General features: G+C 40.3%; 1 protein-coding gene across 2 annotated transcripts in view; it reads left to right on the top strand.

Annotated features, from left to right (window-relative positions):
• The first annotated feature begins 903 nt into the window (after window positions 1-903).
• Window positions 904-27,226, top strand: part of TPK1 (thiamin pyrophosphokinase 1) — a 336,199-nt gene continuing 309,876 nt past the window's right edge. For both annotated transcript variants that reach the window (XM_082631771.1, XM_082631772.1), the window contains exons 1-2: window positions 904-1,002; window positions 1,397-1,455. In XM_082631771.1, coding sequence (XP_082487897.1) covers window positions 1,413-1,455 — 43 coding nt within the window. In that variant the 5' untranslated portion in view covers window positions 904-1,002; window positions 1,397-1,412. The remainder of the gene's footprint in view (window positions 1,003-1,396; window positions 1,456-27,226) is intronic.

The following is a 27,226-nucleotide window of genomic DNA, read 5'->3' as shown; positions in this document are numbered from 1 at the left end:
TGAGTCTTAAGAAACATATTCACAATTTCAAGCCCTTTGGGAGGTCGGGGGCCTGCCATCAGCTGTTGGCTAGAACTTTCTCATCTAGGCATTTTAATGGTTGTGTGTCCTAGGGGTCCGCCTTATACTGATAGAAACCGTGATAGAGTTGGTCACGTCTCATAGCGCAGGGGCTTGCACGAGTTGTCACGTGCTGACAGTTGCGCGGTTCTCAACAGCTGTCAGAAACACAATTTATGAGCAACATTAAATATAGAGGATGGGAACCACGATGGTGGAGTCTGAAGATCATGTCCTATAAGAACCTCGAAAGAACAAGAGTTTAGCCTGGAAAAGGTAAAGCCTAGGGAGTCTAAGTCTAGAGATCTGGTTTGTTCAGTCTTGGAAAAGGCTGCGTGGCCACAGAATGAACTCTTAAAGTTGGGAGTGTTTGAGCGAGCGGAGCTGCAAGTAAGCAGCTTAAAGTTCCTGCCAACGAAAACTTTCTGTGATTGTTGCAACCAAGTGAAGACTTTAACGAAGGCGTGCTCCTTAAGTACACAAGCTGCAAGCGAGAGATCAAAAAGAATGAGGACCGAGAAAACGGGCTCTGGATAACCTGGGACGTTTGCTTGGCTCTGATGCCAAGCTGACGAAGGGTGACGGGGAAATTAACGCTTGGTTTGGAGCAAACAGCGGCCTCCGTGCCAAAGTTCAGTGACGAGCGCTCAGCAGAAACACCAGCGATTGCTTCAGGGCCTAACTAGCTTAGAAGAGAGGGCGGCGCGGGAGAGCAATTAGTCGGGCGCCCTCACCCACGTGGACACGCGGTTCAGGCGGGGCAAGCAGCTCGCACGCGCCGCCGGCTCCCGGAAGGAGGCGGGGCCGCCTCCAGCGCCGTTCCCTTAAATCTGCGAGCGGGGATCGCGCGTCGTCGAGGTTCCTCAGCCGAGCGCCGAGCGGTCGATCGCCCTCGCTCCCGCAGTCTGCGCTCCGCTCGCTGGTGGCTCCACCCGCCATTATGTAAGTGCGACAGCATCCTGGCGCGCCGCCTTCGTTCCCGGCGTGCGGGCTGCAGGCCAGGACGGGGAGGAGGTGGCCGCCCCTCGCCGCTCTGGCTCCCTTGGCTCCCTCGGTCCCCGGATGGTGACGGCGGCGCGGGGAGACGCTGGACGGGGCGGCCTTGCCGAGGCACGCGTGGCGCCCGCATGCTTTGCCCCGCGCGCCCTGGAACCCCTCGGGGCTCGAGTCTCCCGCGTCCCCGCCGCCGCGCGCCCTGCCTGCCGTGCCCGGGCCCGCACGCCGGGAGCGCGGCTCGCTCCGTGCTCCGCCCCGGAGACCAAGTGTACTGGCGATTTCGCGCGCCGTTTAATTAGCTAGAAGTTCTAATGTGGCGTTTTTATGTTTTTCAATGCAGAGACCAGTAATCCGTTATGGAGCATGCTATTACCCCGTTGGAACCCCTGCTTCCCACTGGTACTGTATTTCTTAACACGTTTTACAGTGACATTGATGTGCTTACCCCCAGAGCCCTGATGAGGTTAAGAGGGCTGGACTCCAGACCCAGAATGGTTTCCAATCTGCCTCAGATTTCCTCCAGTTAGGCATATTACTCACCCTCTCTTGTGCCTCAGTTTCCTTATCTGAAAAACATGAGGATAGTTTTTAGTCCTTGCGGTGTAGAGTTGTTGTGAGGGCTAAAAGGTGATGTATTTTATGCCCTTCACCTGGAGAAGACTAAGCCCTACTTGTAATGTGAGCTCTTAGGCTCTTAACAGCCTGAACTAATCTCTTAACAACATTAGACGCCAAAGGGGTAAAGATCAGTCTTTATTGCCTTTATTATTGCCTGCCCATGGTGCCCGTTTGTAATCCATGGAAAATGCCTGAGGTTACCCAATAAAAAATGCTTTAAAGATGTAATACTCAAGAATTTTTATTGTTTCTTAAGTGTAAAGTCATTGTAATACACATGGAAATAGATGGAAGAGTTCTTTGAAGCTAATTGTTAGTTGTATTCATTATCGTGTGTAGTAACTGACTTGTGTGCTAATTGCATGATAAAACATTTTTTATTTACCAGTTTTTGTGTTTCTGTTGTGTAGAACTTCTAGTTTATCAGTTCATCAATTTAAATAGAATGCATAGCTTTTTAATGCTTAAAGTTTTCTGTAAACCCATGAAACCCATGAATTGACGAGTATTTTTGGGAGGGGGCGGGATATTGAATTTGATTTGAACTTGTCAGCTTTCCCACATCCTGGGAGTATTTACGGTAAAACAATCAAAGCATAATAACAGTAGGGAATGCTGACTCCTTCCTCTCCAGTCATTTGCTGTGCTAAGTTGTTTATATATACTTCATATCTTATTTTACAGGTAAAGGAAACAGGTAGTAATGGAACTAGAATCTGAACCCAGATATGTTTACATTGACTTGGTTAAGAGGTTGGGTGTTTAATCATAACTAAACGGCTTCTCCTAAGTTAAGAAAAGCACTGGCAAACATAAACGTTTTGCAAATGAAATTTCATAGTTCTGTTATCCAACAGTAGCTGGACTAACAGCATTTCCTAGAGGAAACATTGGATTCAGGTGGCCTGTTGACGTTAAGATCTGTTACTAAATCTAAGTGCTTTAGGTTTAGTTAGAAAGGAGGATTTCTAGTGTTTTCTAGGTTTAATGAGATACGTCATATAGATAGTGCTGCATAGTAAAGGTTGGAGTGAGGCAACAGGGTCTCTGGGTTTAAATCTTAGCTTTGCTGGTTGTATTTCAGTTTCTTCATCTATAAAATAGGAATCTTTCGCAGGGTTACTGTGAGTATAAATGAGTTGTAAAACCTGTAAAGCACTTGGCTTCACGAGCGGTTAAGCTATTAGATTCAGCAGTAAGGCTAACATGGTTGGATCTCTGGGTCAGTGCTGAGATAGAAAAGGTCTGGAGGAATAGAAAAGTAGGAAATAGTAGGAAACACGGGCAGTTCTGCTCCCTCCGTGTTTTATCAAAGGCTTAGGAAGGAGGCCTAGACTCGTCATGTCAGACATGTGTAAGCTCCTCACTGGGACAGGGCATGTAGGGGAACTGTCAAGAACCGTGATAGCCTCTATGAAGCACAGATCCACCAGGCAGAATCCCAAGCTCCTTTGAGGAGATCTTTGGGATTTAGTGGTTCTCCTAGTTTCCTCCTGTTCCTAAGGGTAAAAGTTTATACAGATTCCCATCTCTTCTCAAACACTGGCCTAGAAGCACGGGCTCCCTAGAAGTGTTCGACTCTAGATAAATGAGAGATGTTTAAAAACAGAAAAGTGTATGATGAGGGGCCCTTGCAATGCCTGGCCTTTTATAGTAATTCGGAAAGTATTCGAGGTTAACTTTACATTTAGAGGGATTCCCTTCATCAAACAGATGCTTAATACTTTATGGCAGAGAGGTAGTTTTTGTCTTGATAACTTCTGTGAATTTAATTTTTAGGCATGATGTACCTGTAATGTGTACCCAGATTTAGTATAGCAGGCATCCTGACAAACTGATTCTCTTCAGATTAACTAATTGCTAGGTGGACCAAAATGCACACCTCCGGAATGATCATTAGCTCAGGGAAATATATATTTTTAATCTTTGTTTTTTGTAACTAAAGTAAATGGTTATTATTGAGAGAAAAACGACTAATCTAGAATGTGAAAATTTCCTGTAATCCCTCTTCTGGAAATAACCATTATTAAGGTGGCATTTTTTAAAAATATATTTTTAAAATTTATTTGGCTGCATCGGGTCTTTGTTGCGGCACGCGGGATCTTTCGTTGCGGCGTGGGGGGCTTCTCTCTAGTTGTGGCGGGCAGGCTCCAGAGCGCACGGGCTGTAGAGCGTGCGGGCTTAGTTGCCCCGCGGCATGTGGGATGGATCCCAGTTACCCGACCAGGGATCAGACCTGCGTCCCTTGCACTGGAAGGCAGATTCTTAACGACTGGACCACCAGGGAAGTGCCAAGGTGTAATGTTATAAATACTTATTTTTGTACATATAACCCAGTATATTATTATTCTTGTTTTAAATAAAATGGATTTATATTATAAATTGTTTTGTAAATTACTCTTTTGGAGCAGTGGGTGAAAACATATCAATATTCTTTTATTACAAAATTTATTATAGATTCTATGTGCTCTTTGTTCATTTTTTTTCACAAACGAAGTATTTCTATATGTTAAAAAAAATGCAAGTGAGTAAATATTACAAATCTTATTCAATGATTATTTAACAATTCATGTATTGGGCAGTATCCAATGTAGCAGACAGAAAGGAGCTTGGAGGAGCTGTACAAAATGAAAGACTCTATAGGCAGAAGGGGGCAGGAACAAGGAAGTTATACTAGCAAAAGGTAGATTGGTTCTAGCAAGGTCACTTTCCTTTAGGGGATGATAAGGGTCTGTCAGGCAGATTACTTCACTAGTGCTGATAGGGTGATTCCTGATTGGCTGGTTTAAGATTCCATTTTGGGGAGAGCTGAAGCTGTACATAATTGGGTTCAGTATTAAGTCTGGGTTTGGGGATGTGGCGTACATGACTCCATTTTGGGCCCGTTGTCTTGTTTTTAGCACTGCAGGGAAAAATCTCCATAACAGAGATTGTCATTTTAAATCTCTAAATTGTGTTTTTCTAAATTTGTGTGTGTGTGTGTGTGTGTGTGTATGACCTGTTTTATGCCCTTTCCTGCAGCCTTTTTCACTTACTACTTTATGATGGTCCATACGTGTAGATATCCCAACTTTTTTTTTTTTAATGGGCAGTATAGACACAAAGGAACTAGGCTTTCTTAATAGACATTTAGGTTATTTCTAGTTTTTCTTATTATAATCTATAATGCATATCCTTGATTATATTATTTTTGCATATTTATGTGAGTTTATCAGTAGGATAAATTTCCAGAAATGGAATTACTGGATCTAAGGATATGTTTGCATTTTTCTGTTGTCTAGAGGAACTGACAAGTAGCTAGTGTATGTCCTTTGATACTAGGTGCTGTGGAGGATACGAAAGTGATCCCTTCTATCCAGGAGCTTATGGTCTTGTTGCAATCAAGAACAAAACAAGACAGATTGTAGTTAGATGTTGAATTATGTCTGATAGGACCCACATAGGAACCGTGGGGACTGGAGAGAAGGCGATGAGGGCAGGCTGGAGTAGGCAGAGAAATGATGGGCTGGACAGGTGTCAAGTGGGCATCTAGAAAAGCACTGGATTTAAGTTGAGAGGCCTGGGTGGGGGGAAAGCACCAGAGCCCTGCAGGCACTAGGCCTTCCTTGAGTGAGAGCTCAGTGCTGCATCTGGCCATGAACTAATTCAGTTCATCTGGTGGCGAGGGAGGAAGAACTAAGGTTGGAGAGCACAGGTGGAGGTTTTGGAAGAACGGTTGAGCAGTGAGGGTATAACCACACTGTGGTTATAGAGAGATTTATTGCAAAGGTAGGAGATAGAAAACTTTGGGAAGTTTGTGTCCTTCTGCCTTTGGAACATTTTATACGAAGCAGCCTTTTGTATACCTTAAAACTCAATTGAATTGTGTCGTCCATGTCATGGTTCAGCATTGCTAATCATATACAGGTTCAAGTCCTTATCCTGACCTTAAAGGCCCTTCGTGATCTGACTCTTAACCACTATTCCAGAATACTTCTTTTTTATCACTCACCTCTCTGTGTCCAAGCCAAGCTGAACTCCCCACTATTTACTTACGTGAACATTTATTGGAGCTTCAATACTTTAGCCTTAGCTCATGCTACGTTTATCACCTTGAATATTCATTTTCAATCCTCAGAATTGTTATTCTAAAATTTTAGCCATTCTGGTGAGTGCATAGAGGAATCTGTGGTTTTAATTTGCATTTCCCTTATGGCAGAATGCTGACCTTGTCACTTGTTTATTGGTTATTTGTACATCTTTGGGAAATGTTTGTCTCTTGCCATTTTTCTTTTTTTTAAGTATAGTTGATTTTTAATGTTTCAGGCATACAGAGTGATTCAGTTATACATATATCTGTAGCTATATCTATATATCCTTTTTCAGATTCTTTTTCATTATAGGTTATTACAAGGTATTGAATATAGTTCCCTGTGCTATACAATAGGTCCTTGGTGTTTATCTATTTTATGTATAGTAGTGTGTATCTATTAATCCCAAATCCCTGATTTATCCCTTCCCTCTGTTTCCCCTTTGGGAACCATAAATTTGTTTTCTATGTCTGTGAGTCTGTCTCTGTTTTGTAAATAAGTTCCTTTGTATCATTTTTTTAGATTCCGCATAAGTGATATCATATGATATTTGTCTTTGTCTGACTTCACTTAGTATGATAATCTCTAGGTCCATCCATGTTGTTGCAAATGGCATTATTCCATTTTTTTTTATGGCTGAGTAATATTCTGTTGTTTATATATGCCACGTCTTTTTTATCCATCTGTCGGTGGACATTAGGTTTCTAACATGTCTCGGCTATTATAAATAGTGCTGCTGTGAACATTGGAGTGCATGTATCTTTTTGAATTAGAGTTTTCATCTTTTCCGGATGTGTTCCCAGGAGTGGGATTGCTGGATCATATGGTAGCTCTATTTTTAGTTTTTTAAGGAACCTCCATACTATTCCCCATTGTGGCTGCACCAGTACACATTCTCATTAACAGTGTAGGAGGGTTCCCTTTTCTCCACACCCTGTCCAGCATTTATTATTTATAGACTTTTTGATGATGGTTATTCTTGACATTTTCTATTGAGTTGTCTTTGATTTTTAAAAAAATTTAATTTGTAGGAGTTCTTTTTTCTTAATTGAGATATAATTGATACATAATGTTGTATTACTTTTGCTTTGATACATGTATATATTGCAAAATGATTACCAAGTAGGAGTTTCTTTATGTTTTCTGGATACATAGTTCTTTAAGTCTTGATTTTCTCATCAATAAAATAGAATGACAATTTCCAAGGAGAGTTATGAAGATTAAAGAGTATCTGTAAAGCGTTTAACACTGATATTTAGTAAGAATGCAGACATTTTAGTTATTTTGCTCATTGACTTCTTAACATTTTATCTAAAGGTTTTTTAAATTGATGAAGAGTAATGTTTAACTGGTAAGCACATACTATTGCTATTTTAAACTCTGTAAATATAGGTGCATTTTCAAAATATTCTTAAAAATCTGGATTTTTTTTTGCTTTAGTGTTTGTGATCATTTCAGTTTTTATCATGAAGCTTTATATTTAGAACTCCATATGTTTGAAAGTAAAGTATTTTAAATACTTCATAGCTAAAATAAAAGTGAAGAGTAAAACCATCCTCAGAATCATTATTTTACATGTGCTTATTTCACAAACCTATGACATAGAGCAAATAATTAAAGGGGTTTTAATTTCTGGCTTACTAAAAATACTGATATTTAAACATTTTTGTATACTTTCACAACATAGTATGTATGCATTATAAAAAGTTAGGAGATATGGATAAACAAAAATGAAATAAAAATGCTATCTTTCAGCCTCTCAGAGATTACCACTGTTATCTCCATGTTTGTGAACATTTAGTGTGTGTATATTCATATTTATATCCCTCCAGATATTTGCTGTGTATAAATACAGTTAGGTGTTTTTAAACCAAAATGAGAACATACTGTGATTCGCTTTATTCTGTTCATAACTCTACTTTTCCATGTCAAATGTCAGTGTCTAATACCCAACCATATTTAAATTTTCTCATTTTCAAAACAGCTTTTCCAGGTGCTTGTTCCAAACTAGGACTACCTGTGCATTTGGTTCAGTCTTTTTAAATCCAGCACAGTTGTCCCTCACATTTTTAAATCCCCCTTAACATTGATTATTGACATCTATTCATTTATTTTTATTTTTGGCTACGTTGGGTCTTCGTTGCTGCACGCGGGGGTTACTATTCGTTGCAGCGCGCAGGCTTCTCATTGCGGTGGCTCCTCTTGTTGCGGAGCACGGGCTCTAGGCGCATGGGCTTCAGTAGCTGTGGCTCGCGTGCTCAAGAGTGCAGGCTCAGTAGTTGACCCACGGGCTTAGTTGCTCTGCAGCATGTGGGATCTTCCCAGACCAGGGCTCGAACCCGTGTCCCCTGCATTGGCCTGTGGATTCTTAACCACTGCACCACCAGGGAAGTCCCAAGTATTGACATCTTAAATAAAGTGTTTATATCCCTCTTAAGTTGATCTGATGGAATAAAAAAATAACAGCCATTTGGTATGAATCATCATTCACTTAGAAGTATATATAATAAACTCTAACTGAAAAGTTCCATTTTATTTTCCCCACATAATTTCATCATACATTTGTGCTAGAAAGCCTTTTATCTATCACTCTCCAGTTCTTTGCAAAAAGATTATATACATTTAAATTTTAAAAGGATTCCTGTGACCATAATGCTCTTGGGAGTTATTTCTTCCAAACTGAATTACCATTGTTGAGGTTTATTATGAATCAAATTACCATTTTAAGTATTATGAGCACACACTTGATCAAGTCAGCATAATTATATTACACATTTTTGTAACAACTAACATTTACATGACACTGTGTGCTGGGCATAGTTTTAATGCTTCAACAGGGTAAAACCTATAGAAAAGTTCTGGAACTAGAAGTCCGGGTTTGAGTTTTAGGCATCCTCTTCACTAGTTATGTGACCTTGGGCATGACACTCAATTTCTTAGAGCCTTAGTTTCTTTTTTTTTTTTTTTTTTTTTTTTTTTTTGCTGTACGTGGGCCTCTTACTGTTGTGACCTCTCCCGTCACGGAGCACAGGCTCTGGACATGCAGGCTCAGCGGCCATGGCTCACGGGCCCAGCCGCTCCACGGCATGTGGGATATTCCAGGACTGGGGCACGAACCCGTGTCCCCTGCATTGGCAGGCGGACTCAACCACTGTGCCACCAGGGAAGCCCGAGCCTTAGTTTCTTTATGGAAAGTAAGAATATATACAAACGTGAACTCCTTGGTCAAATTTAAGCTAGTATAAAGTATAAAAAACAAGTTTAAGTAGAGTCTGTGCGTATGTAAAATATTTTGTATTAGATCAACTTTATTATATTGATTATTACATTTTGAAATCCATTCATTTTTCTAATTCTCAAAGGAGATAGCTATTTATTTAGTAATTTGTTCACTTAGGGCTACCAAAACTATTTTTTTCCTGGATTCTGTATTTTTCTTCCATGCTTGTTGAATTTATTATTTCTAGATGCATGAAATTATTTATAATGGTCATAGTTTTTTGATGACTCATGGTTAAGTGGAAATGAATCTGGGAATATCTCAGATTCATTCATATACTAGTATTCATATACTAGTATAGTATTCCTGCCATCTCTGGTATTTCTGGAACTTAATTTCCATGGAAAATGCCTGATTAAGTTTGTAAAAGGAGTATAAAACCTGAAGATGGATATTAGCGTTCCCCACTTTACTAGAAGCTAACTTGGGAATCCCTGGGTAATCTGTATCTAGAGTTTTGGCTCCTTTGTAATATAAATGTGTACTGGCCACCTGCATCAGTAGTTCTGTGCATTTTGCAGCAACAGATCTCTGAAGAACCCCTGGTGACGACATTCATTGGTACCAAACATAGTCCTAAACTGTTAACTCCCTTCTCTAATCTCTATTGAGCAAATCCTTATAAGAATGACATAAGGGTAGATCTTAGTTATTTGCATTTGCCTTTACTTTTAAATTACAGATGAAAAATTCTTCAATATATAGTAGCAAGATGCTTCTTGGTCACATATCCCAACTAATTAAGCATTCTTGTTAGACATTCTGGTTTGTTCTCTTCTTTAGATCTGGGCTATCTGATATCTGTGGCTGTTGAGCATTTGAAGTATGGCTAGTGTGACTGAAGCACTGAGTTTGTAATTTAAGTGTGAAAAGCAAAACCGCATCAGTTATTGGAAAAATTTTCACTGTCTGGAACAGTGTATTAGTTTACTGGGGCTGCCATAACAAAGTGCCATAGATTGGGTGGATTAAACAAATTTATCTTCTCACAGTTCTCGGACTGGAAGTCCAAGACTAAGGTGTTGGCAGGGTTGGTTTCTCCTGAGGCCTCTCCTTGGATTGCAGATGGCTGCCTTCTCTCTGTGTCCTCACATGTTGCCCCTTGGTCTGTGGGTCATCTGTGTTCTAATCTATTCTTATAAGGGTACCAGTCCTATTGGATGAGTCCCACTCATATGACTTCATTTTACCTTAATTACCCCTTTAAAGGCCCTATCTCCAAATACAGTCACTTTCTGAGGTGCAGGAGGTTAGGACTTCAGGAATTTATGCGGGACACAATTCAGCCCAAAAGAAATAGTGTGCGTCAGTTTACTTTTTCAGCTGTAAACTTTTCAACTTTTAAAAAAATTGACTCGGTCCACATTTCAGAATTCTCATGATTACCAAGTAAGGGAAGTTTTAATATCACTCCAGTTGAATATAGCTGGTGGATGAATTAAAAAGTTAATGTCAGCCTCTTAGTTGCTGTTTTGTACTTCTGTACAAAATTTTCTCTGTTCATTCAACACTTCCTGAGTATCTAAATTTCATATGTACTTAAAAATTTTCTAGTGGCCTCTTTAAGAAGGTGAACTTTATCTTTAATGTCTAAAATGACATAATTTCAACATGTAATGAAAAATAAACGATTGTTAATGCACTAGTTGACATTTTTTGTACTAAATCCTCAAACTCCATGTTTAGTTTACACTTCTAGCACGTCTCAATCAGATGCTAAATTTTCATTAGAGATACTTTAGTTTGATAATTTGTCAAATATTTTGTTTTTATTCGTATCAGCAAGGGTGAGCTCACAGACTCATACTTTTGGGATAAACTTGATACACAGGGAATAAAATCTTTCTTTTCCACAGAAAGCCTTTGGAGACGAGTATTGGAGCTAGGAGTACGACCTGGGTTTTCTGACTATTTTTCCTAATATCAGCATGGCTTTTTTCTTGTTTCAAGTGCTATGCCTGCTTTGAAACTTGGAAAACTGGCAGGTTTTTGTGTTTGTTTGTTTGTTTTGCGTTACGCGGGCCTCTCACTGTTGTGGCCTCTCCCATTGCAGAGCACAGGCTCCGGACGCGCAGGCTCAACGGCCATGGCTCACGGGCCCAGCCGCTCCGCAGCACGTGGGATCTTCCCGGACCGGGGCGCGAACCCACGTCCCCTGCATCGGCAGGTGGACTCTCAACCACTGCGCCACCAGGGAAGCCCTGTTTGTTTGTTTTTAAAGAAATGTTCATCCCTTTGTGGATGGCACATAGCCCTCAGGCTAAAGCTTCTGCTTAAGGATTGTGATGTCTTTGCTCTCCAGAGATAGCTAAGAAATCGAAGAGGCAAACTAGTGGATTTTCCAGTTCCAAGGGTTAATCCTCTTTACTCTCCTGCCCAATTAGAAATCTAGCCTAGGTAGTCTTCAAGTCTCTTGCACGTTTAGGAGAAATTTGCTGCTTTGACTCATAATGCTTTTCCTTGGTGTATAACTCATAATGGTTGGACTCCTTTCTTTTTATTCTCTTCAATTTATTTCTAACTTACTAAGACTTTGCCGTCGTAACTACACTTTGTGTGTTTGTGGTTTAACTTTTCCATGTATTTTACTTGATTTTCATACTTGCCTTAATTTTCGTTGTTCTTTTAATTTGTTTCATTATATTTGATGACAAAAACGTTTGGTTCATCCTCATTCTTAATGGCCAAATTGTTTCTTTTGCCTTAAGTAATATCTCATTAACTTTATAAGCCATCTTTTCCGCATGATCTAGAGAATCAATTTCCTTTGTTTTGGTGGTATTACGTCTCTGCAGCATCTCCCCCTCACATCTTTTCCATATTAGCGTTTTAATAGCTACATGCTTTCCGAAACAAAAGCTTCTAAGGTGAGTTTAAAGATAATCTTAAGGGAGACGCAAGAGGGAAGGGATATGGGAACAGATGTATATGTATGACTGATTCACTTTGTTATAAAGCAGAAACTAAAAAAAAAAAAGTAATAAAAAATTCTTATGTTTGTCTGCAAAAAATAAATAAATAAAAATAATCTTAATTTTTAAAAAAGTCTTGTAAATTGGTCCTTTGTAGCATTATCAGAAATAATACTGTCCTTTTAGACAAAATAACTGAAACTATCAAGTGAGGAGCTGTGGACGCAGCTGTAATAGTCGCAATGCTAGAACGCCATGGCTTGGTCACACCAAAAAGGAAAACAATCTTCTGTGGTTTTTGGTACATTAACACCAGATGTCTTTGGAGGTTCTCTAGGAAAATGAGGTGTGTTTGTGCATTAACTTCTCATTCAAATGAATTGTATTCTCTTTTTTTCTTGGTTAAATCCATCAGAAAGAGTTACTCTTTGTAGGTGGAAAACAGATGCTCACACAAATGGATTTCATTCTGAGAGTATTTCTGTATCTTTATCACACCATTGTCTTTGAAGGTGTTCATTTATCACTGTGGAATAGTTTCTTTTGTTTTTATGACTTTACAGAATTTAAGCTTTTGATTTACTCTTAGGCCTTGTGTAAATTGGGCTTCTGGCCCAGTTGCTGCTGTTTACGTTGAGGCAACTTTATTTTTCTGTTTCAAAGTAGGAAAACTTCTCTTGCCGTTTATTCTTAATGTGAGTAAAAGTGCTGTGAGTACTGAATCCTGTGTTTGGAGAGAAGACTTTAGAAATCCTTAGTGTTCCTGGGGCAGGTGTGTCTTTGGTAGCGCCCCTCTGAGATGGCTCTCCGACTTTTTTGCTTGAACATGTTCGGGTAGTTCTGACTTTTTGAGAAAATGCATACTGTTGTTGGTCAACTGATTGTTAAAAATGTGTACTTAAGCTGAAATTGACCTTTAGTTCTCTTATTTTTCGACTGAAATCATACAGAAGACTTTGACTTACTTTCTACTTAATTGCCTTCAAATACTGACAGACCTTAACCAGTTTTTTCTCTTTTTCCAGGCTAAATATTTGTAGTCATGTATTCAATAGTTATTGGAGTGATTGCCGTGTACCAGGAACCATTCTAGGCAGTGGAAGACATACCAGCAATTTTCCTTACATTTCTTATTTCTCAGTTCCACTATCCCAGTATAGGCAGCAGTAATCTACTCCTGGAAAATGAGATGTTCTTCTCACGAACACTTACTGAGAGCCTGTTTTCCATTTTTTTAAAAAAAAGACTTTATTTTTTTTAGGGTAGTTTCAGGTTTACAACAAAATTGAGAGGAAGCTGTATAGAGTTCTCATAGACGCCCTACGCATGCATAGGTAGCCTCCCCCATTGTCAACGTCCTCCACCAGAGTGGTACATTTACTACAGATGATGAACCGACAGTGATAGATCAAAATCACCAACGTCCATAGTTTACTGTAGGGTTCACTCTTGCTGTTGTACATTCGATGGGTTTGGACAAGTGTATAATGAAATATATCCTTATAGAATCATAACAGAGCATTTTCACTGCCCTAAAATCCTCTGTGCTCTGCGTATTTATCCCCCCCCCACATTGATTTTTTTATTTTTTCCGTAATTTTGCCTTTTCCAGAATGTCCTATAGTTAGAATCGTACAGTATGTAGTTTTTTCATATTGGCTTCTTTTACCTATTGATATGCATTTAAGGTTCCTCCATGTCTTCTCATGGCTTGATAGCTCATTTCTCCTTAGCACTGAATAATATTCCATGATCTGGGTGTACCACAGTTTACCCATTCACCCACTGAAAGACTTCTTGGTTGCTTCTGAGTTTTGACAGTTAGGAATGAAGTTGTGATAAACATGCATGTGCAGTTTTTGTGAGGACATACGTTTTCAACACCTTTGGGTAAAAACCAAGGAATGTGGTTGCTGAATCATAGGGTAAGATAAAGTTTAGTTCTGTAAGAAACCACCCAGCTATCTTCCAAAGGGGCTGTACGTTTTACTTTCCCACCAGCAGTGTATGAGAGTTCCTTTTGCTCCACTTCCTCACCAGCACTTGGTGTTGTCAGTGTTCCAGGTTTTGGCCATTCTCATAGGTGTGTAGCTGTGTCTGTGGTATTGTTTTAACATGTGTTTCCCTGATGACGATCGATGTGGAGCTTGTTTTCATGTGCTTATTTGGCACATGTATAACTTGTTTGGTGAGGCCTTTGTTAAGGTCTTTGGCTCATTTTTTAATTGACTTGTTATTGTTGAGTTTTAAATGTTTCTTTGTATATTTTGAAGAAAAGTCCTTTATCAGATCTATCTTTTGAAAATATTTACTCCCAGGCTGTGGCTTGTCTTCTCATTCTCTTGACATTGTCCTTTGCAGAGCAGAAGTTTTTAATGTTAAGGAAGACCAGTTTATTAATTATTTCTTTCATGTATTGTGCTTTTAGTTGTTGTACCTAAGAAGGCATCACCATATGCATAGTCTAGGTTTACTTCTTATGTCTTCGTAATTTTGAAGTTTTGTATTTTACATTTGGGTCTTTGATCCATTTTCAGTTGATTTCTGTGAAGGCTGTAAGGTCTGTGTCTACATTCATTTTTTTTTTTTTTTTTTTATTGCGGTACGCGGGCCTCTCACTGTTGTGGCCTCTCCCGTTGCAGAGCACAGGCTCCGGACGCGCAGGCTCAGCGGCCATGGCTCACGGGCCCAGCCACTCCGCGGCATGTGGGATCTTCCCGGACCGGGGCACGAACCCGTGTCCCCTGCATCGGCAGGCGGACTCTCAACCACTGCGCCACCAGGGAAGCCCTACATTCATATTTTTGTATGTGTATGTCCAGTTCCAAAACCATTTGTTGAAGAGACTGTCTTTGCTCCATTGTATTGCCTTTATTTCTTTGATAAAGATCAGTTGTATTTTATGAGGGTCTATTTCTGGGCTCTTTATTATTTCCCTTTGATATATTTGTCTGTTATTTCTGATAACACACTGGGAAAGCTTTGAGTTTCTCACCATTAAGTATGATGTTTGGGGCTTCCCTGGTGGCGCAGTGGTTGAGAATCTGCCTGCTAATGCAGGGGACACGGGTTCAAGCCCTCGTCTGGGAAGATCCCACACGCCCGGAGCAACTAGGCCCGTGAGCCACAACTACTGAGCCTGCGCGTCTGGAGCCTGTGCTTCGCAACAAGAGAGGCCGCGATAGTGAGAGGCCCGTGCACCGCGATGAAGAGTGGCCCCCCTTGCCACAACTGGAGAAAGCCCTCGCATAGAAACGAAGACCCAACACAGCCAAAAAGTAAAATAAAATAAATAAATAAATAAAAGAAATGAAAAAAAAAAAAGTATGATGTTTGCTGTAGGTATTTTGGAGATAGCCTTTATTAAGTTGGGAACATTCCCCTCTATCCCTAGTTTACTGAGAGGTTTTATCATGAATGGGCGTTGGATTTTCCAAATGTTTTTTCTGTATGTAGTGAAATGATCATGTTATTTTTCATTTTTAGTCTGCTGATGTGATGGATTACATTAATTGATCTTCGAATCAGTCTTGCATACCTGAAATAAATCCCACTTGGTTGTGGTGTATAATTCTCTCCATACATTTTTTGGATTCAATTTGCTAATATATTCTTGAGGATTTTTGCGTGTATGATCACGAGAGATCTGTAGTTTTATTGTAATATCTTTGTCTGGTTTTAGCGTTAGGGTAATGGGGGCCTCATAGAATGAGTTAGGAAGTATTCCTTCTGCTTCTATCCTATGAAAGAGATTGTATAGAATTTGCATGATTTTCTCCTTAAATAGTTCATAGAATTCACCAGTGAACCCATCTGGGTCTCATGTTTTCTGTTTTGCAAGGTTATTATTGATTCAATTTCTTTAATAGATGTAGACCTTTTCGGATCATTTATTTCTTCTTGTGTGAGTGTTGGCAGACTTTCAAGGAATACGTCCATTTCATCTAGATTATCAGAAAATTTGTGGGCATAGAGTTGTTCATTTTATTCTTGTAATATCTTTTTAATTTCCCTGGGATCTGGAGGGATGACCTCTCTTCCATTTCTGCGTTTTCCATTATTCTAAACTGTAGCATTTGCAGGATATTGAGAATCCTGATCAGAAAGGTTTTGATAAATCATCAGAGGAGAGAATATTGCTTTAGGATTCCAAACAAAACCCCAGGAGAATGGAGCTTTTCATACCCTTCTTTACATTTATGACTTTCCTTGTATGAGACCTTGCTACTTAGATTGAAGTCCCTGTCCTAGCACTATTGGTATTACCTGGGACTTGTAAGAAATGCCGAATCTCAGGCCCCACTTTAGACTGACACAATAAGAATCTGCATTTTAACAAGACCCCTACATGAGTCTTATGCTCCTTAAAGTTTGAGAAGCACTGACCTGAGAAACATATCAGATTCCTTTTTAACATAATTAAAACAAAACAATCTCCATCACATTTAAGGATAATATTTATCATTCTTCAAACTTCCTTTAAGCTAATAGCATATGGTGGTTTTCTTCAGAGCTTTATTGTTGTCTGTGGAAATGCCTTGTGTGATCATGCATTCAGGACATATACACAGTGGCAGAGATTGGCTCACCTTGGTGTGATGCTGCGATCTTTCTCTGCATCAGCAGTAACTGGTGCATGTCCCCTTTGTTGGCAGTTTGTGCTTTTCAAAATATATGCAAATTATTCTGATGGTCTGTCAATGTAGTTGGGATATAACTTGAGGCTTTTCTCTGACATAATTTTGTTTTGATGTTGCTAATACTTGTAATTATTTTTTCATCTCCACAGAGGAAACATATACGTATTTCAGGCTGTATAATAGTTTCATTGAGCCAACCTTTGAGTGCCTACTATACATGCGGCACCACGCTAAATCCATGCAACTGAAATATGTGATCCAGGCCTTTATGGAGATTATAGCCTACTAGGGCAAATAGATGAGAAAATCGGAAGTTAGAGTGCAGTGCGATAAGAGACATCATAGAGGAAATCCTGTGTATTAAGTGGATTGCGTAGAAAGGATTTGAGACAGGGTTTCTGGAAAGACTGTTTAAGCTGGGAAATCTACTTAAGTTGTTCCACAGTTTTTACTTTTGTAATTAATGCTGTGAGATAGATTATATCGTAGTCCACATTATGTGTTGAAGGAAAATTTCTGAGAGTGGAATTACAGAATCAAAGATCTGAGTGTCTACAATTTCTAGTACATGTTACCAAATGGCTTTCCAGAAAGGTTGTACCATTATGTGTCCAATAGCCACATATCAGACTGACCCTTGTAGTACGTCCTTGCTGGCAGTGCATACTCTGCACTTCTTGATGAAAATACTCCTGGATTGTAGCTGCCCCTGCTCCCCTCCCGTCTCGTACGATTTTTGCTTTACTTCTATTACTGCCTTCTGTAATCTGAGTTGGGAAAACTTGTTCAAGACTTGAAAATGAGCAAAAGAGATTACCTGGTGTCTTTTCAGTGGAATACTGGGCTCGTCTTTGCGGGCCCTCCGGTGACTATATTTGGGGTGTATACTTTTTACTCATTTTCTTTTGTCTGAGCTGTTCGGCAACTCCGTCGGGGTGGAAGTTGTGACTGATAGTTGTGCAAATGATTCTTATCCATCGTAATGCAAAAAGTTTTTATCCAGTAGAGTTACAGTTGATTTAAACTCTGAAAAAGAGAGAGCCCCTGATATTTTATTGCCCTGTAGCAGAGATTTCTAAACTTTCTTTCTGTTCATGGCACTCTTAATGTATCAGTAATTTTTTCATGGTGCCACTAGGCCAAAGGAAATGCCTAATGGCTCCTTTTTATTAAGCAGTAAAGTCCAAAGAACTAAGTAATGTTTGTTCACTGTTTCTGTTAGTTCACTGAGGCACCCTGAGTGCTTTGGTGCTTATTTCTCGAATCCTTCTTATAATGGAGTCACCATTTTTGCATCTATTAGCGAATTCATTTTAGTAATCTTGTGTCTGTTCAAAATTGAACTGTTACTGTCGTTAGTTAATGAGTTGAATAATATCTTTGGCATTGTTCATTTTATATTTGCATGAAAGTATTTTTTTTTTTTTTTTTTTTGGTGGTACACGGGCCTCTCACTGTTGTGGCCTCTCCTGTCGCGGAGCACAGGCTCCGGACGCGCAGGCTCAAACGGCCATGGCTCACGGGCCCAGCCGCTCCGCGGCATGTGGGATCTTCCTGGACCGGGGCACGAACCTGTGTCCCCTGCATCGGCAGGCGGACTCTCAACCACTGCACCACCAGGGAAGCCCGGAAAGTCATATTTTTAAACTTAGGAAAATTACAGTTTGCGCCAGTTACGTTCTTATCTCGTTATTAATTTAAAAGGTGAATAAGTAGATAATTTTAAATTTCTTTGAACTCAGTTTCCTGATGTGTAAATGATGTATCACAGGCTGTGAGCTTTAAAAGTAAAAATGCATCTGGAAAACAGCATAGAGCCTGGCAGGAAAAGGGACAAAGTGGGCGGGACACACATGCCCCAGACTACACAACACACAGTGTAGTGGTTACCTAGTGTTTATTGGGGACAAATGTACAAGCAGAGAAATAGAGCACATGTGATTCCCCAGGCTCTCATCCTGCAGAGAGGTGCTTAGGCTGGCACCTCTGGCCTGGGACGTGTCTTGGACGTAGCTCCAGGAGAGGAACTTCACCCCATCATGTCCCACATCTTTGCTGGAACCTCTAGGTGACTCTCTCACAGTAGGAACTTCTGGTTGGTGGAAGTGGGAGCCCTGGTTCCTTGGCAGCTCGTCTGAGCCTGTTCTTTGATTAACTCTGACCTGCTGAGCTCGCTCTTTGAAAAGATCCAGAAATGGGGGAAGGGAGGGAAGGCGACTGAACCTCCAGGGCCATCCAGATTTGTATTTGTATAAGATGAAATGGATATAATGGTCAAAAACTTTACATTTAGGCAACAATTGAATAATTTTATGCATTTTAATTTCTTTATGCTTGATCTCCATGTGCTAAATATTACCTTTTAACTATAGAAGTGACTTTTTTTCTGAAGCAGTGTTGCAGTCAATTCTGAAAATGTTTTGCCCCCACGTTCAAAATTTCTTAATTTATAAATTTTATAAAACTTAAATTTTAATTCTGAAACTTGCAAGTAGGATAGGATGCATTTGGCATTGGTGAGGTATGCAAGGAATGGTGGGTGAAAGAAGCTGATATGTTTGTGATAGACTTGAAAGGCTAGGAACATTGACATAGGAATATCAGGAATAGAGCAAGCCTGGGGAAAAATGAGATGATGATGGGAATTTATAGGTGTCTAGTGCCAATGGCTTTTATAGTTTTCAAAACCAGATAAGTTTTGAAGCCTGGTGGAAACTTTATACAGTTTTTGTTCAAAACTATACAATAGTTTACCTCTTTAATTTCTGCTGTCTCTTGTTTGATTCAAATTACTATTATCATAGGAACAGTTGGTTTTTCAAAGTTCTCTATTGTCTATTGTCAACTCACCTACCTGAATTAGTGTTGCCTGTTTCAGTGGATATGTTGCCATGTGCCTGCAGTAATTTTTGTTAATTAAAAACAAACAAACAAACTTGAGACTTCCCTGGTGGCAAGTGGTTAAGAATGCGCCTGCCAATGCAGGGGACATGGGTTCAAGCCCTGATCTGGGAAGATCCCACATGCCGCGGAGCAACTAAGCCTGTGCACCACAGCTACTGAGCCTGTCTGCGCTCTAGAGCCCGCGAGCCACAACTGCTGAGCCCACACGCTGCAACTACCGAAGCTGGTGCGCCTACAGCCCGTGCTCCACAACGAGAAGCCACTGCACTGAGAAGCCCGCGCATAGCAGCAGAGACCCAATGCAGCACCCCCCCCCAAAAAAAAGAAAAAGATCTAACGTTAAGGGACCCCTTCACATGTGCTGCTTCATGCTAATGCCATTCATAGAAACTAATGGTTCAGCTCAAGTGTGAATTGGTCTGTGATGTTAGAAAACTGAAAGGATTATGCACACTGTAGTATGGTATACTTGAAATCCATCATAAATTCACCCTTTCTATGACTGTTAGGAGACGAGTTATTGTTTCCACTTGCCAGGTAAGAACAATACTTGAGATAAAGTCTGACATTACACTTTTGCCCTTCGACTGTTTTTTGAAGTGTAAACGGGTTATGTTTCGTCAGTCTTCTTGTTAAGAAATCTAATCATTTTTATGGCCTCTGATGAGAGCTGGAGTTGCTGATGGCAGCTATTGACAGACCCAGAAGAACTACTCAGGTGAGACAAGGACACTTTAAAGATGGTTGAGTTCTGTGAGGAGTTTTCTGCTTGCTTGTACCACACCATTTGAGCCATGTGTGAGCCACGTCAACTATACTTACTCCTTTTTATCTCTTTGTGTCTGCATGATAGCAGTTTGTGTTTGCATTGTCAGCATAAAGATGATGATGATGATTTTGAATATTTGCTGAGAGCTTACTCTCAGCAAATGCAAGGAGCCATTGGCAAGGAGCCATTCCTAGAGTTTTATATATATGTATATATCTCCTTGTTTATTCTCCCCACCCACTCTTAAGATGAATATATTGTTACTCCCATTTTAGAGATGAGAACGCTCAGGTACGGAGAGGTTGACTATCTTGCCCAAGGTCTCATATCTCGTAAGTGGCAGAGTCATGGTTTAGACTTAGGCCGTCTGGCTGCAGAGCCTATACGTAAGCACTGTGCAGTACTGATTTTGTATGTGTACGTGTGGGATGCCTGATGTAATTTCATTTCTCTCCTATGAAAGCCTTCCCAAACTCTTATCTCTTCTTCTGGGACCACTGTAGACTTGCTCTCATTCTGGTCAGTGAGACCACTGCCGCCTTTCTTTGGGAAGCACTGTATCAGTTAGGAATGTGTTTGATGATAAGTAATAGAAAAACTCATCTCACAGTAGGTTAAGCAATTAAGGGGTTATTCTTCTTAAGTGCTCAGTGGTCCAGATGTAGGTGGCTGAGGGCTGGGTGCAGCTGCTGAATTCTGTTGATAGGGACAGAATTCTGTTCTTTGTGCTTCTGTGTGGGCTGTTGGCTTCATGCTTGTGGTTTCATTCCAAGCAGAAAGAAGAGAGAAGGATTCAGGGATTTAAAAAAGGAGCAGCCAGCCTCATTGATCCTTTTATATGAGAAAAGAAAAAGGTTTTCCAGAAGATTGACATAATTGACTTTTGTTTTATGTCATATTGGCCCCAACTTGGTCACATGGCCATTTCTAGAGACCAGTCACATGGAGTCCTGTTATCAGGACGGGTTTGACTAGCCACAGCTTATCGCTTAGGACTGGGGTCAAGACATGCTGCCACCTACATAAACTGAAGTTCTATTCCCAGAGAAGAAAGCAGGTTGGGTGGGTTGGATACTGGGGAGAGAGTTGACAAAGCTGACCACAGAGGTGGCTTCCTGGGGCTCCAGCCCAGTCCTCAGGGTTTGCTGTCATTGTGATCTTATAGTCAGGATCCAAGAGCTCTAGTCCTGGTAAGAATTTCCAGAATATACTTGTCATTTTTTTTAATCTCAGATGAAGTGACTCACTTCCTGTTTTTTCTTGAAGGCCTTTTTCTAATATTCCCAGGAGTCTCATTCCTTTGGATCTGGAACTTTGCCTTGTGTTTTGCTTTCTACCCATTCCAAAGCATCTCAAGTGTGAGTCCTACTGAGTTTTGGTGACTGAGGCCTTGTGACTTCTTGACAGGTTTCTCTGATGCTGTCTTTTGTCTCAAACTAGAATCTACTTGCAGATTTAAAAAATTCCCCTGCCTGAGCTGCTTGTCAGGATATTTTGCTTAATTGAACCTGCCTAATGTAATAGTGTTGTTCATTGTGTCCCTAATCATTGGCTAGGCACTGTTTTAGGATAATTAGGGGGTCTGGTTTATGTGGCAAGCATATAAAATGCCAGTAGCATGCCACCAGTGCTTTGCCGATAGTAGATGCATAGATAACTGATCAATGAATGATTAGGTAAACTGAGATCAAAGAGGTGGAGAAATCCTTGAGTTGTTTTTCCCCTAGGAGCTGAGATCCTGTATTATATAAATGGTTAGTGTTACCAGTTTTAGCAAATAAGAAAGATTTAGTCAACATTGTATGAGACATGGTTACACTGAAAGTAATTTTTTCTTTATCTCTCAATTGAAATGGATGTCCACACACTTACATTAAAAAATTATTTGGTGACTCTGCAATGTGTTGACTTAACAAGGCAATGATACATGTCATAAATACCTAGAATGCAGTTGGAGTGGGTCAGGGTGTAATTTTAGTTTTGATCTTCATATTAATAGTATTTTGGGGGGTTTCTTTGGATATTTCTGAGTTTGCTATTTATATCTAAGAGGAAAGATTGTCTAGTTCTGAAGTTCAGGAGAGGCAGGGGAATTGAGGTCAAAGAAGTAGATCAAGGATCAGGTGGCAGTGTCATTTACTGAGCGGTGCTGTAATTGGTTGGAATACTTGTCTGAGTTCTTGGAGGGCAAAAACAGGAGTTCTTATTCATTTCTGTATCTCCTATGCTACGTGTTCTACTACTTATATTTGGAGAATTAGGTAGACCATTTAAGTTGACTTGACAGGATGCTCAGCTCCAAATCCCTGACTTGTAGGTACCGTGATTTCTTTTCCTGTCCTTTGTATTTGTGTCAGAACCCTAAAGAACAGGCACCTAATCACACCCCACCTCTCCTTGACTTCTTCCACTTCCTGTCTTGCCCCTGGTCTTAGCAACATCTGCTCATGAGTCTAGCCTGACGAAATCTCTCATGAGACTTCAACTTCCTCTTGTTATCCCCCCACCTCTCTTCCTGAATCTGGGGATTTCCCTCTCTTGTAAGTCCAGCTATATTATTAGAGAACAGTTTTACGTACTTATTCTGTTTTATCCAGCGGTTTGAGGTGTTTATAGTAAGAGTGTTCTGTATAAGATTAGTCTGCCATGTTTCTATGTCTTCCTTGTCTTAAGCAGAGTATCTTACACACATTTCAATCTTTTATGGATAGCTCACTTTTTTTTCTACTGCTGGTAGATTAACCATCAATTTAGAGGCTTAAGACAATACTGATTTATTTTTTCCTCACGATTCTGCAGTTGGGCTGGATTAGGGGCTTGTTTTTCTGTTCCAGTTGCTCCCTGTTGGGGCTGGAATGTTCAAGATGGCTTCTTCACTTACATGTATGGTATCTTTTCTGGAACAGGCTTAGCTGGGTATCTGTTTCCACATGATCTCTCCAGTGTGGTACCTGGACCTCTTTGCCAAGGGCTCCAAGAGAGTGCATATCAAGAGAGTAAACCCCACTGTGGAAGCACTTAACCTATCGCTTGCTTCGTGCTTGTTATTGTTGGCTTTGGCCAAAGCAGTCAATCAGTTAACCAAGCTCAGAGTCCAATATGTAAGGTCTTTTTTTTTTTTTTAACATCTTTTTTGGAATGTAATTGCTTTACAATGTAGTGTTAGTTTCTGCTGTACAACAAAATGAATCAGCTATATGTATACATATATCCCCATATCCCCTCCCTCTTGCATCTCCCTCCCACCCTCCCTATCCCACCCCTCTAGGTGGTCACAAAGCACTGAGCTGATCTCCCTGTGCTATGCGGCTGCTTCCCACTAGCTATCTGTTTTACATTTGGTAGTGTATATATGTCCATGCCACTCTCTCACTTTGTCCTAGCTTACCCTTCCCCCTCCCCGTGTCCTCAAGTCCATTCTCTACAGCTGTGTCTTTAGTCCTGTCCTGCCCCTAGGTTCATCAGAACCTTTTTTTTTTTTTTTTTTTTTTTAGATTCCATATATATGTGTTAGCATATGGTATTTGTTTTTCTTTTGACTTCACTCTGTATGACAGACTCTAGGTCCATTCACCTCACTACAGATAACTCAGTTTCGTTTCCTTTTATGGCTGAGTAATATTCCATTGTATATATGTGCCACATCATCTTTATCCATTCATCTGTCGATGGACACTTAGGTTGCTTCCATGTTCTGGCTGTTGTAAATAGAGCTGCAGTCATGTGGTACATGACTTTTTTGAATTATGGTTTTCTCAGGGTATATGCCCAGTAGTGGGATTGCTGGGTCATATGGTAGTTCTATTTTTAGTTTTTTAAGGAACCTCCATACTGTTCTCCATAGTGGCTGTATCAGTTTACATTCCCACCAACAGTGCAAGAGGGTTCCCTTTTCTCCATACCCTCTCCAGCATTTATCATTTGTAGATTTTTTGATGATAGCCATTCTGACCGGTGTGAGTGGGATACCTCACTGTAGTTTTGATTTGCGTTTCTCTAATCATTAGTGATGTTGAGCATCCTTTCATGTGATCGGGTTTTTGTTGTTGTCATTATTGAGTTGTATGAGTTGTCTGTATGTTTTAGAAATTAAGGCGTTGTCAATCGCAGTGTTTGTAAATATTTTCTCCCAGTCCATAGATTATCTTTTTGTTTATGGTTTCCTTTGCTGTGCAAAAGCTTATAAGTTTGATTAGGTCCCGCTGGTTTACAAAATGACTTATTAGAGGGCTTCCCTGGTGGCACAGTGGTTGGGAGTCCGCCTGCCGATGCAGGGGACACGGGTTCGTGCCCCGGTCTGGGAGGATCCCACATGCCGCGGAGCGGCTGGGCCCGTGAGCCATGGCTGCTGGGCCTGCGCGTCCGGAGCCTGTGCTCCGCAACGGGAGAGGCCACAGCAGTGAGAAGCCCACGTAATGCAAAAAAAAAAAAAAAAAAAAAAAGACTTATTAGAGATTATTCTGTCCTTTTCTCCTTCCTCTTTTTGTGCTCTGAGCCTTGATTTTTTTTTGTTGTTAAACTTTTCCCCTCTTTTTTCTTTAAAACCGCCTTCCAGTCTGCTCTTTTTTAAAAAAAATTATTTAATTTATTTTATTTTTGGCTGCATTGGGTCTTCATTGTTGCTTGCAGGCTTTCTCTAGTTGTGGCGAGCAGGGGCTACTCTTCGATGCAGTGCACACGTTTCTCATTGCGGTGGCTTCTCTTGTTGTGGAGCACGGGTTCTAGGAGCACGGGCTTCAGCAGTTGTGGCTCTCGGGCCCTAGAGCCATAGGCTCAGTAGTTGTGGCGCAAGGGGTTAGTTGCTCCGCGGCATGTGGTATCTTCCTGGACCAGGGTTTGAACCCGTGTCTCCTGCATTGGCATGTGGATTCTTAACCACTGTGCCACCAGGGAAGCCCTTCCAGTCTGCTCTTGATCTTCAAAGGAGTTTGGGAAATAAAGGGAAGTAAAGGAGTCCTCAAAACAGATTTTTTTTTTTTTTTTCTTTTTGCGGTACGCGGGCCTCTCACTGTTGTGGCCTCTCCCGTTGCGGAGCACAGGCTCCGGACGCGCAGGCCCAGCGGCCATGGCTCACGGGCCCAGCCGCTCCGCGGCATATGGGATCCTCCCAGACCGGGGCACGAACCCGTATCCCCTGCATCGGCAGGCGGACTCCCAACCACTGCGCCACCAGGGAGGCCCCTCAAAACAGATTTTTGAAGTGGACTGAAGATAAATACATATTACAGGTTCTCAAAGTCACTTATGCTATAAATCGACCCTTTGTCTAAACAACCATCTGCTCTACTTTAGCCCTACCTCATCACAGAGTCTTTTATGGATAGACAGGTTTCTTTTTAGATACAATTCTGTTAATAAATTACTTATTCCAATATGTTGGCTCTATTTTTGACAAAACTTAGTATTTGAAAACATAGAAACCTAATCCAAAACTAATGACTGCAAAACAATCAATACAGGCTTTCATGGTTGTTTTGTGCTAAATGGTTTATTCTGCCGTAGAATTACGTAAGAGTGAGGGCTGTGGATGCTGAGCATTTTGTAAGTTATTGGATGTAGTTGTGAATTTTTAATCAGTTTTTGCCGTTTTGTGCTAGTTGAGAATAAGATACTTGGCTTGGTTTAATTTTAAAAAACTAAAGTTAATAGTGAAAAATCCTAGGAGAGTGTCAGATTTAACTTTGCAAAAGAAATATATTATTGTGTTGATTGGCTCTAATAAACAATAACATTGTATAGACAGCTGTACAAAGTATTTTTTTTTGTACTTTTAAACTCAGAATATATTTTCTTATGGAAATGAAATTACAATGTTGGTTAAGGTCTTAGACTAGCCCATAAAAGCCCATTTAATGCATAATGAAGTAGAATTATAGTACTTCTGGTAACGGGATATTGTTCCTAGCTTCTGAAATTCTGGCAGGAAGGATGAGATCAGGACTCCAGAAGTGGCAGTGGAAGCAGGTTTGATGGCACTGGAGGAAACAGCCCCCAGCGGGGAAGTACAGTATTGGAAGTGGTGGTTTGTACATATGTGGGCCCTAAATCCTCTTGATGAGTCAGCATTGCCTGTGTTGTGTTCCAACTCATTTTTCTTCTTTGGGCCTCTTTTTTTAAATTTTTTATTATGTTTTTTGCTTTAAAGCTCTACTTGCCCAGTAAGTCATAGGGTGCATTATAATATTTTAGTTTTTTTTTCCCTTCACATAGTCATTGTGCATGAGCAATTGTAACTTTCAATTGTGAAAGCTCATTATATTGTGAAACTGAAATCTGAGTGTTCTTCAGGACGCTTGGAACATATTGACAGGTTTTCTTTGAAAATTACTTTAATTTCTTTTATCTTTGTTCAGGATCTTAACTTAAGCTTTTAAGATAAGAACTGATTTCATGAAGAGCTGTTCTTCTTTCCCATAATGTGAGAATCCCACATAGTGATAGCAGCCTAAGATTCACTGATAGTTGAAAAGTAATTCTTCTCCATTTTTAATGGCAGCACTGTCAAACTCGTGGTAGAATGATGCAAATAATCATTGTGGGCTGTAACTATTAGTATCCTACACGTGTAATTTCAGGTGTATTCAATCTTTATGCAAGCTTGAAATCTAGGCAGTTGATCTGATAGTTTGCACATGCCAAGGTTTTAAAGTTTATTATATTTTTATTGAAAGTTCCCATGTAAAGTTTCTAAGGGATGACTGAATAAGCTGAATTACTCCAAAATGACAGGTTTCATGGTTTTCTGTCTCTGGCAGTCTTCTGCTCTCCAAAAGAAAGGTGGAATGGCATATCTTCTAAAGCTGTAAACTTCAAATTCCCTTTTCCTTTTTTCCCTAAACTTTGCTCTGTTTAAGGCTAACTTGTTAAAGCTGTGGTTAACCCTTGAGTACAAGATTTCTTTGCTCTAAAGAGAAAAACTAATCTTGAGATAGGAATGCTATAAAGGAAGCTTTGGTTTAGTTTAATAGTGATCAGAT

The sequence above is a fragment of the Mesoplodon mirus genome, assembly GCF_964341445.2.
Source record: "Mesoplodon mirus genome assembly, chromosome: 9".
In the NCBI taxonomy this organism is placed as follows: domain Eukaryota; kingdom Metazoa; phylum Chordata; class Mammalia; order Artiodactyla; family Ziphiidae; genus Mesoplodon; species Mesoplodon mirus.
Note: the sequence above shows the minus strand (reverse complement) of the source record. Positions and strands in the feature narration are given on the sequence as shown.